We start from the raw sequence: 12,038 nt of genomic DNA on the forward strand, positions 1-12,038 counted from the left end.
CTTTCTTAGGAAAAAATAGCCAGTTCAATGACCGTTACCATTCACAAAATACTCCACTTTTTTATAGCATATAGCATGGGTATTTCGTTTTGTCAGTGCCAGAGAAAATTGGTGGCCAGCAATAGCTTTCATACAGGCCCTTAGGAATCTCTACTGCTTTAAGAAGATATTAGGTATTTGTTCCACGTAACCCTGCCATATGTGGTATGTCATCTATGGAACTAAAAGTGTTTCCTCAACAATTCCTTTATAACCTACCAGAGAGGGTCCAATCAGTGTCTTAGTCGCCTGGGCTCCAAAATAAATATTTCCATTCTATAAACAAGCAAAACCACTAATAAGATCCACTATTTAAATTAAGTCACAATAACTTAACAATTAAACATTTATTATGATAAATATAACATCCGTCAAAAATTGTTAATTAAGACAAAAAAAAATGCAATATCACATGAACTTACACCGGATGCATCTCAGTCTTTTGAAAATGATCTTGTGAGACTTGGAATTTTCGGGCTTAAGACCACTGAATATCATATATAACCCATAAAGCTTCTCCGGAAAAAAGACAAGTATAAAGAAATTAATTTTGTGAGGTCCAGCATTGCAAAGGAAAACTTCAAAAGAAATGGTCAAACTATATGGAAAATGTATGAAATCATATAGCGCTGTCAATAATTGTATAGGGATTCAAAGACTCTTACACTTTGCACATACCTTTCCATATGCCTAAATTAACTTTCATTTTAGCACAAATACATACGGTTTCATTAAGGATATTAAAAAGGAAGTGGAATCTGCTTTTAGAAAACAGAAGAAATGCTCTTAAGAGAGGCTTTAAATACTTCGGCCCCAGAATGCTCCGTGTCTAAGCTACGAGCCTCTTTCTCCAAAAAAATATTGAAGCAGCCAATATAGTGGTCTTGGAAGGCTTCTTTCCAAGGAATCATCATGAGTTTCAAGCAGAGGTATGAAAATTTAGGTGTCAAGTACGTGAACTGATGTCTGGAGTATATTTAATTCGCTCTATGACTTTCTATGGAATATCAAAGAAATTTTTCGAGAAAACGGTTGTAGAGCTTTCATCCAGATCAAATTTTAGCTGAAACTTTGCTAGGCATTCTGGGAAATTTACTGTAAGTCCTCACTTGAAGGCTAGGAAAGCTAGCTGGCTATCTCAGAGTCAGCAAAGGATAAGGATAAAATCTGACACTTCTTCCTCCGTATAGGCATCAAAAACGTTCCATTCGGTGGAACATTTTTGTTTAAGCACTTTCTTTTATAAAAATGGTGGCTGGCCTGCCTGGGTACCAAGCTTGTAGCAAGAGCAAAATATTTATTGAATGGCTTTGGTCATCACATGGCTATATCAAACTTCGTAATCTGAAATTCCACTTTCTCTGTCTAAAATTATGTTTCGTATCGCCAACGACCTAGATGGGTCCATCGTTTGCTGAATGAACTCTTCTGCAATATCTCTGTCTAATCCTGTATAAGTCTGGCTTAGAGTATCACTCTGAGTGGGTGTTTCAATTCGTTTTGACCTTCGTCTTTTCTTCTTCACTTTTTGGTTTCTTCCCTTTAGGCTTGTAATCTAAAATTAAGAGAAAGATAAATTAAGCAAAGAGACAGTATAGGTTTTATTAGTGGTAGATAATTGAATAAACAAGGTGCAGTAAAGGGGTTAAGATTACCCCTACCCCCTTACATCAGCAATGTTGTATATGGATGCTTACTTTCATAATTCATCAAACAAGAACACTTACATATTTGGACATCCTATCCATGCTATCAATAAAGGTGATATCCTGCCATTTCTGACGGTTTTGATAGTTACGCTTGTTCACCTGTTCTGCTCTTTAAGCCCTACTCTTATCAATGTTTCGGAGGACATTTCCCCCTTCATATGTAGAATATTGTCTGTTCTATTCCTTTCGAAGTTTTTTGTTACTCTTTTCTTTCATTTGAACAAAAATTGTTTTCTCAATTTTACCTCAAGTCTACCCCTTTTAAGTATTTTATTCAATACTATCTTTAAAATGAGGATAAGAGGACTTTAACTAACCTCTCCCCATTCCCACTTTTAACGCTAAAGTTAGACTATCCTATAATATGTGACTTCAAAAATAATAATCATTCTCTAAAAAGTAAAGCTGCTAAAGATACGTTTCTTGGGAAATCTTCAGGAGAAACATTCATCGGACAAATCTTGCCCCTCTGGATACCTCTCACCCCTTCATTTGCGGCAAACGAAAGCATCTGAATTAAATATTTTGCTTCACACTCGAAATTCTTATGAAAACAGTTGAGCTATCACCTCTGGGCAGTGGCAGCAAATCACGAAATTTAAAGGTGGGGAGGGAAAAATTTTATTTTTCAAGATCTTGAGGGGAGCAAGTTTGTCCCCTCATGTAATAAAAGGCCTTTTCTAATGTAAATTCTCCCAAAAGGGTATTTTTCATAATCTAGAGGAGGGGAGAAAACTAAAGAAGAGAACAAATGCACCCCTCCCCCCTAAAAAAATTGGCATTACTGCTCTTCAGTAGTCTGATTGCATGTCTAGTCCAAATGTGTTCCTTCAAATTAACGGGAGCATAACGGTCAATACACCTCCTCCATACTGTGACGTACCTTTCGCAAAAACTTGGCCCTTAATATTTTATATGCAAATATTTAAGCATATGTAACCTTAAGTATTTTTGAATAAACAGTCTGTAATGACCATTCATGGTGAACATTATTCTTTTTTTGTCCCTATAGAATTATGGCCAGGCCAAAATAATTGCTCTGTGGCACAATTTAGCAAAAATTGAATATTTATCTCTTAAGATTTGTTATGCTACTTTTAAAGGGCACTTGAACCTGAAATTACCGCTACGGACCATCTCAATATTCTATGACCACTTATTCGACACGATGAAAAAAAAAACAAAAAAAACTGGACCCTTCAGAGGATTTAAAATCAGACTTATAACTTATCAAGATACTATATGAGAGAAAATATCTGCGAGCTATTAAAAGTCTTAAGTCTTATAGCAGAGAAAATGTCATATTTATGACGAATATTCCTCTGTTCCTGATATTTCTGATAGTTTGTGATGCGTTTTATGCACAAAAAAATATGCACAAAAGAGTTTGAAAAAGGATACCATGTGTAAAACACTAGAGGGGTTAGCTTTCTTGGATGTGTGTGTGTGTGTGTTTTTTCTGTTGTTGCTGTTTTTTGTTTGTTTTATTTTGAACACTAAGGACGGCTTGACGGAGGTCTAAGGACTAATGCCAGAGGACTAAGGCTAAAATATCTGTTTCTGTCTTTACGCTTCATTTTTTTTTCCACTAGCTGACAAATACACTCATTTGATTTTTTGAAATATTTTCTCGTTTTTTTCTCAGCCAATATTAGATTAGATAGTTCTAGATTAGATTGAATCGATTTTTAATGTTTTTATGGAATATTTAGTTAAAATTAAGTTAAATTAAAGTTTAATTAAAATTAAGTTTAATTAATTAATGATATAAAGTTTGTTTTGAAACTCAACATAAAAGGTTTTAATGATTTCTCAAATAATAAAAGGTTTTATATAATTTATTCTTGGATCGGTACAGCCTTATCCACAATACAGCTCCCTTGCATTTAACACTTCAAGCAATACAGACAATAAATGATTAGCATGGCCTTCTTTCAAAATGTAACTTTTTTGTAGCGGCAAAAATTTAAATTTTTCTATATGCTTAAAAGGAATATTAATATTGAACCGGTTATTATTGAATTTATGCAAAAGATTTTGATGCTGAATAAACTCAAAATTCAGAAACAAGTTTGTTATTTTACAATAGTCTGCAGTTTCATCGATTTTCAATAGATTTTGGCTCAAATATGTAGCATTAAAACTAGTTACGAATAAATTGATGCTTACATCATAATCAACAGGTGGCAGCTGCATATCACTAGCTTGCCATGAACGGAAGCCATGATGCTGGTGAAATCGTGGAGGAACGAAATTGGTAAAATAAGAGGGAGGCAGTGATGAAGGTGCTACTGTATAGGTAGATGGGGTTCGCCTCGGATAATTCATAGCTGGTCCAAATATTGTATGCACTTGTGGCACTGCCTAGAAGCAAAATAATGAATTAAGAATAATAACAAAAAAATAGCCGGAAATAAAGTCCAAGGTGAATTTTGCCAACTCATTTAATTTTATAATAAATTGGTATTTGCATTATAAGGTTGTTAAAACCATGCCTCCGGGTAGCTACACGAGGAGCAAACATTAAACTGGGACACAACATCTTAGATAAAAAAAAGTAGAAGATATAGTCATGCAGATACCAATTTGAAGCTACACAGAAGCCATACAACCTCTATTTCCTTTATTCAGCTTAAAGTGGCAAACTATAGAAACGTATATATAAATCAAGCCATGTCAGGTTAGATAAAATCAAGGTGTCCATCTACAAAAACCCACAAAAGGGAAGAGCAGACTTTTGACTTTGACTTTATTTTAAATAATAAACAAAAATATAAACCACTACAAATATAAATCACAACACTAGGAAAGAAAAAAAAATTACCAGCGCATATCGATTACCTACATAAATATGCCTATAAACAGATAGGCAAGAATTATATTATTGTTATTTTGAAATAATAAAAAAACAACTAGAACTTGGGGGGGGATCGACCCTCTTCCTTCGCTTCCCCCAATGAATTTTCCTGGTTAATATATATTTTATATTTTTAGTTACACACACAGTTAAATTTAGTCACATAATAGGCCTATACTCATTTAAAAATGAATGAAGAAGAGAATATAAATGAAAAATAAACTTTTAATATAAATAATTAGCTTTGTGTGACAGTGTTTTATTAATTAATTAATTTATCAACTAAGTAAAAATTACAATTCAGAGTTAAGGATGAAGGCGGAGACGGAGGCAGGACCTCTCTTATTGAAGATGATATGTGTTTGCGTTCAGACTTAAAATAAGATTAGCTCTTTTATTCGCTTGAAACGTTTTGATGCTTAATTTCATCAACTCTGGCTTAAAGAGCTCCTCCCCCCCAGCATCATTCAAGAAGCCCTGTTGCATATAACCAATATGGAAAATCCAGTATTTGCACAATTCTTAATCAAAACTTTAAATATGCAACTAATGCAACTTACCTTTACATTCGGATGGTTTTGGTAAAATGTTTGTTGCCTGATCCAGGTAGCCAATCTATCGGCTTTAGCTCTACCCTCAGGAGATGTATCAATTTCTAATAAATTAGCGCGTGAACCAATCAGAGTCGAGTTCATCTTTGAGCAGTGGCAGGTTTCACGAGCACAAATTGCCACTGACGCAAGAGCCAGGAATATTTCCAAGGTTGCCAGTGCCACAAGTACAGCATTAACGATTACTGCACGTTGTCGAAGTGGGATCTTTCCAAGAAACTCTACTGGCTTGCCATTATCCTGTTCAGTAAAAAAAATAATAATAATATTTAATAGTTGAGTCAAAAACATCCAAAAAAGGTTGAATAAAAATATTTAACTTCTGGGTCCCCTGTAAGGAGCAACAAATCAATATCTAAGAAACCGATCATTGGATCTAAACAATAATTTTTTTATGATCACGTGTCACAGGTAAAGAGGCTATCCCCAACGTTACAATTCAAAAGCTACTAGAAGAATAGCTTCTGAATTCCAAACAGTAATCCCCTCAGAATACTGTATCTTAACTCAGGAATCTACAAAACAAAAGAAGCTGAGCACAACTAGATATCTTTTGTTGTTATATGGAAGCACTTCTGTAGTATGTAACCCTTGAAGTATATTAGTCTTGGGATTTGAAAAAAAGATTAGCTCAACTAGGCAACAACTGGATACGCTTAGATATACTATAAAATCCTTATGTCGGAAATTGTTGCATTCCATTCTTATTCTTCAGCTTAAAAGAGTGCACAACCTTCTTGAAATCCCTGGGTGGTGGAATGTCAAGACAGGAACACGGACAAAGACTTCTGTCAACGTTGGTATATGGTCGTCAGCCCTGACTCACCTCTCAAGTGTGGCGTCTCTGCTCGCAGATCTCGATTGGAAGGTAAGAGGTTCTTCATTCTACCGCCTCCTCACTTATTATACGATACCAATTCTTCTGCTGGTAATGAGCAAAGGTGTTTGGGCTCCTTTACCCATCAGGAAAGTGCTCAGGCTATAGAAATATGGGTTTTGTTAGGCTAACTACTTTTACCTGGTTGCAACACATCAAGATAAGCCTAAAATCAGACTGTGATACCGTTGGCAACCTATTATAGGTATATATCGCAACTTACGACTACAAGTGCAGCAGCAAGAAGGGACTTTCAGTGAAAAACTGGCTATAGATCTTGGAACTTTGAAGTCAGGAATATCGTTAAACAGCTTTTAGTTCAGAGCAGGCATATATGCCGGCTGGTTGCCTATCACTGCCCTAGGAATCTTACATTGATTTGTGATTTCCTACAATTGACCTATTTCGGCTATTTTAATAGATTTATGCCCTCTCCATTGAAGTTGTGTGTATATGCCCAGTTCAGACAAGAGCCTATAGTTGAACCTCCAGATCTGACTATAACTCTAGTTCTTTCTTTATTTATGTTTTCTTCTTAATATAGACGTTGAAAGAGATTTTGGTATAAAATTTACTAGAATAAACTACTTATCATCCAATTTAAATATAAATCGACAACTGCCAAACATACCTCTTTATCGATAAAGAACCCCATTGGAGTGTTATAGTCTTTAATTAGTCCAGTAGTTGTAAACACTAATACAAGGCCAACAATTGCTAGTTCTAAGAGGGATGTGATCAGGAAGCTAACAATGTAAACCATGCTTCGATGATTTTTCCCAGCCACCAGTCCAAGGAAACCACAAACAATAATCATGGCTCCGCCCCACAAACCTGAAAATATATACGGAGGATTAGTAAATAAATAAGCTCAAACATATCATTCGACACACTAACTTTATGACTGTTTCCAACAGCCCCTGGAAACATTATGACAACAAAATTCTTGACAAAAACGGTTACAAGGCAAGATCACATGATCTGATTTATTGGCGGAAAAAAAATCGCTGGCACACTGCTAAGCAGAAAAACTGAGATAAATTTCCTTCCAATCGTAAAGAGGGGCTAGTGTCTCACCCATTTTGACTAAATATCGTTGGCAATTTCTTTATTTGTAGTGGATGGTTGCCAAATTATCCAGGTTAAAACATAACATTTACACAATAAAGAACGAGTAAGGTGGGCTGAACTTTTGCGAAAAATTGGCAAAATTACCCAATTGAGGCATTTTAAATGGAAACGATGACATAGACCTGGGTTTTGAGTCAGGACATATAAAATCTTTGTACGGATCTCAGAAGTCACGTACTCACAACTTATAGTCACTAGCCATATACTGTGCATCTTACTCTAACCTTTGATATTACTATTGGTATAACACGTTTTAATTTTTGACGGTTAATTTATGCTGTATTTTGACTAAAATCAATTAATAGGAAAAGTTTGACGAAAAAGAGTGATGTATAAATGTTACTGTAAATATCCGAAATCTGGTTAGGGTCGACATTCACCGGTGAATGTCTGAAATTCCTTTTTTTCTGCATGGATTCTATTAGCTTTGCGAATCAGTTCTTTTAGTCTTATGCAAGGTTTAAGTCTTAGGCTATATATCTCAGAAATGGGTTAAAACCCTAATGTAACCGTCATCATCCAACCTTACATAAAACTGAAAAGTTGACTGACAACGCTGACTAAATTGATTACAGCTGACTAAGCTGACTAAAGAAGGAGAAACAGGGGTATTTCGGACATTCACCGATGAATGTCGACATTCACCAATTTTGGACATTCATGGTAACACGAACACAAGTTCTAATGATAGGAGGAAGGGGAGTAGAAATAAAACAATCATTGAAAATAGCAATGTTTGATTGCAAAACCAACTTAAAATATTGTTTTCCTTGAAAAGCTTTAACTTCAAGTTACCTACGAGGATATTACCTGTAATAACAGAAAAAAAGCGTACAAGCAGACCCGTATCTAATACATTAATGACAATGGACCGACCAAGAAGAGCGTGAATTGCAGCGGCACCTATGATTTTTCCCAAACTTAAGAGAAAAAGAAGCTTGAAGTTTTGTATATGCGGTTTTCACTTTGTACAATAGTTTGCTTTTACATAACGATGCTAGAAAAAAAATGAGAAAGACAAAGGGAAAATATGCAGCAATCAGGCACGTAAACAGGAGGGAGAGCAGCCTGACTTGTCTCCACCCTTCCTTGAAGTTCCATAATTTTAATGTGTGCTTTGGGACAATATCTATTAATTTCTTTGTAAACCACCGAATTTTTCTGTTTTGGTGAAACAGAAATGAATTTTTGTATTTTATTTTAGAAATTTTAAATCTTGGGCTATTTAAATTTAATACAGAATTTATTTGAAGTTTCAAGGGCGTATCCGAAATATTAAAGTTTTCTGGGGGGGGGTCAAAATGTTTTAAGCACTGTTTAGAATAGCAGTGTTCATCATGTTACTTATACGCATATTATTTAAAGCATTTTTAGAGTTTCTGTAAGCTTTGCTCAATATGAAGCGTCTAGAATTTACGGTTTTTTTTTCCTGGCCCACGGTACAAAACGGTTAACCATACAAGGCTAGGGAAAAGACTACTCGATCTCAAGTTTTTCAATGGCTAAAACCAATTGAAATAAGGAGGTCAATTAAGCAACATTTCAATGCTATTTTACCCCTTCGAGCCCTGAAAGTCCCAATTCTTATCGGCAGAGTATCGACATTTCAACATAGGAATTTTAATATGAACTGTCAGACGGTTCAAAAACATGCCTCCAGGATCAACACATTCCTCATAATCCCCACAAGAAAGAGTGCATGCTGGTGCAAGTAGCACCTTTAAAATAGGGGCTTCCTAGAAATATTTGAGAAGAAAGGAGGACATGTTACATTTTGTTGAGTCAGGGTCTTGCACAGGTTTTTGATCTATGTGATTAGAGAGCCTGAAACTAGGACTCATGGGTGTGCCTGACACCCTTTGAACGCCACCCTGCCTCTAACTTTGCACTTTTACGCACGTTGTACCTATTGTGACTCATTGTTATTCTGGGGCTATTTAAGTAATCGGCATACAACCATTGTTAACATAGCAAGGTCTACCCCACTTCAATACTCATTAATTACCTATTTGACAAATGGAGTTTGATTTTCACCAAAGCTGGTAAAACTCACTAAGTGCATATTTCACAAATTGCGCTTGATTATTAAAAAATTTTTAATCCAAGGATTTTCGAGCTTGTTGACAACAAATTTGAGGCTAATTTTGCAATATATATGACAAAAATCAAAGCAATTAAGTGCTTATTTCCTGAATGCATATTTCACAAATAGCACTGGAATGCCATCAAAGCTTTTGTATAACAATTACCGATTTTCTTCATCACAAATCTGAGACAAATGCTGTACTGTGAAAATGCAATATCATAACAAGGTAAAGGAGCATATATATATGACAAGTTATATTACATTACAGACTTTCTTGAAAACTGCATTGCATTGATGAATAAGATAAAGGAAGTTATAGCAATTTTTTTTTATCAGCACCATTACGGTAATTCGAAAAGGGATATAATATACATTGTAAGTTTTAAAGAAGAGCACAAAACTGACATTCGTTTCGATTGTTTTCTATTGTTATTGAAGAATAGTGCTTTGTGAAAGTAAGTGGTTTATTTGGATTTCAAGAAAAGACAAGCCCATTTTGTATGCTAAAATTTCAAATCCTGAATATTTAGCATTTTAAAAATATTTTTTTGCATTTTATTCATTTTTATAAAAAAAATATAGAAGCTCGTAATTATATACAGACATAAATAAGATATGAGAAATCGGATTGAATCAATTGATCGCATCTCAGTATCTCAGATCTCAAGACAAGACAAACTCATTTTGCAGGTTAAGATTTCAAATCCCGAATACTTTTGCATCTTTATAAAAAAAACAGAATCTCCTAACTATATTCAGACACAATCAATTCACGACGGTTTCAATCAATTCACCTTATTTCAGTATCAATTGTATTTTATTTAATAGGGCGGGGAAACTCAACAGGGTTTTTGGATGAATAGGAAGATAAATCTGCGAATCAAGATTAGAATATTGGAAGTTAAAGTGATGACAATGGTCAAGCCTGGTTCTGAAGCACAGGCGCTCCAAAAAAGAAGGAGGAAGTGGAGGATGTTTTCTAGAGGAATTGCCTACGGATTGCTTTGCTAACCGCCTGACTGACCGTAGTTCAAACAGTAAGTTGTGCGAAAAATGAAGTTTGATCCTGCCTTCTGAGGATATGATGAGAGAAAGGATAAGATGACTAGGACACTTATTCTGCAAATGAAGGATTACAGATTGCCAAAGATTGTCTTTGTCGGCCAACCGTCTAGGGCCAAAGGAAAAGAAGGACATCCCCGAATGGGTTGAGAGGTAATCGTAAGGAAATATTCAAGGGAAGTGGAAACTTCTTGGGAGGGTGTAAAGAGTGAGGGTGTAAAGTGTTGGCCTCAGGTGCCATGGCGCTGCAGTTTTAGTAGTAAATCTAGATACACCTTGGACAAAAAGCTTCAGAAGTTTCACTAAAGAACTTTTGAGGTAATATAAGTGAATTTGGCAAATGTAAAACAAAAGAGGTTTTATTACACTGTCTTAGAATGGAAGGACACAACAAGAAAATTGATAATGAGCGGTGTCATAAGAAATATAGCTACAAAATGCCTGGATGATTTTCGCATGTATTGTCCCGTGAAAACCGCTAATAACAATCACGGTTGAATCGTCTATTAGCCTGAAATAATTGCTGAAGGTCAGCAAGTTAAAAACACTTTGTTTTAAACACCCTTATTTAGTCTCTTGGTAACACTGACAGCACTAATAATTTTTTTTTCTTTCATTTGAACCATTCTTTAAATTTTCGGGTTAGTTTTACTCCTTAAAGTCAAAGAGTATGGGTAACTTAGAGTGGAAACTGGCGCATACTATCAGTGCAATACAGTGTTTGGCAACACTTAGTATTTTTTTAAGTTCTGTTATCATTTTTACGTAAGGAACTGATATTAAACATTTACTACTACCCTAATTTCATCAAATGCACTAATTAAATTAATTATTCTTTTTATTACACAGGAAAAAATGTCAAGTGTCACCAAACACTAGGTGATGCTGATAGTTTTTTTGCTGACATTAGCGCTAGTTCCGACTCTTATAAGTTACCCATACTAATTGATTAAAGGTAGTAAACAAAAAAAATAAAAAACAACGAAAGGATAAACGTATACGGACAAATACCCTATCAATCCCCAACAAAACCATAGAAGAAGAAAAGAAAATATTAGAATACAAGAAGAGCAGTCATACCAAAGTCAAAAGGAGTAAAAAATCATTATCTCTACACAAAGCATCCATTAAGTTATTTCTAGAAATATTCAGCTCTTGATTCAAATTTATATAACTATTTAAGTAGATTGCTGCTTAATTTTAATCAAGTCAGTAGAGGGGGCTTTATTTATTTTGTGCTTTGTGCAACAGAGATAGGTTAGGTTAGGTCTTTTAAATTAAGATGCAAAAAAATTTTTTGTTCAAAACTAGGGGGGAGAGAGATTTTTTAAACGAAGAAAAAATTAAAATATATTGTCAAATTGTAAGATGGAGTGGTGCCCCCCTTGCTTTCTGGTAAAATTGGTACAACTGAGAGATAGCTACCAAGTTCGGTTTAATAAGTATGAAAAACCAGCAAGAGTGAGAATTTTATTGCGTAGCTCAAGTACTTTCCAAGACATTAGAAAGTCGTGATCTACAATTTTACCTCAAATGATTTCGCAAAAAAAACCCAGAAAAAACGGATGATGATGAACGGTCGGCATAGCGTGGGCACCGGTCTCCTAATTCTCTGCCTTTGGCCGAGAGTCTAATGCTTGGTTTGGGGTGAGTCACCAAACCCTTC

At 35.0% G+C, this 12,038-nt stretch overlaps 1 protein-coding gene across 1 annotated transcript in view; it reads right to left on the reverse strand.

Annotated features, from left to right (window-relative positions):
* Nucleotides 1-371: 371 nt before the first annotated feature.
* LOC136039754 (uncharacterized) overlaps nucleotides 372-12,038 on the reverse strand; it is a 53,121-nt gene continuing 41,454 nt past the window's right edge. The window contains exons 4-7 of the mRNA XM_065723604.1: nucleotides 6,725-6,927; nucleotides 5,166-5,456; nucleotides 3,918-4,112; nucleotides 372-1,594 (exon numbers count right to left, since the gene is read on the reverse strand). Coding sequence (XP_065579676.1) covers nucleotides 1,370-1,594; nucleotides 3,918-4,112; nucleotides 5,166-5,456; nucleotides 6,725-6,927 — 914 coding nt within the window. The 3' untranslated portion in view covers nucleotides 372-1,369. The remainder of the gene's footprint in view (nucleotides 1,595-3,917; nucleotides 4,113-5,165; nucleotides 5,457-6,724; nucleotides 6,928-12,038) is intronic.

The sequence above is a fragment of the Artemia franciscana genome, chromosome 20 (assembly GCF_032884065.1).
Source record: "Artemia franciscana chromosome 20, ASM3288406v1, whole genome shotgun sequence".
In the NCBI taxonomy this organism is placed as follows: domain Eukaryota; kingdom Metazoa; phylum Arthropoda; class Branchiopoda; order Anostraca; family Artemiidae; genus Artemia; species Artemia franciscana.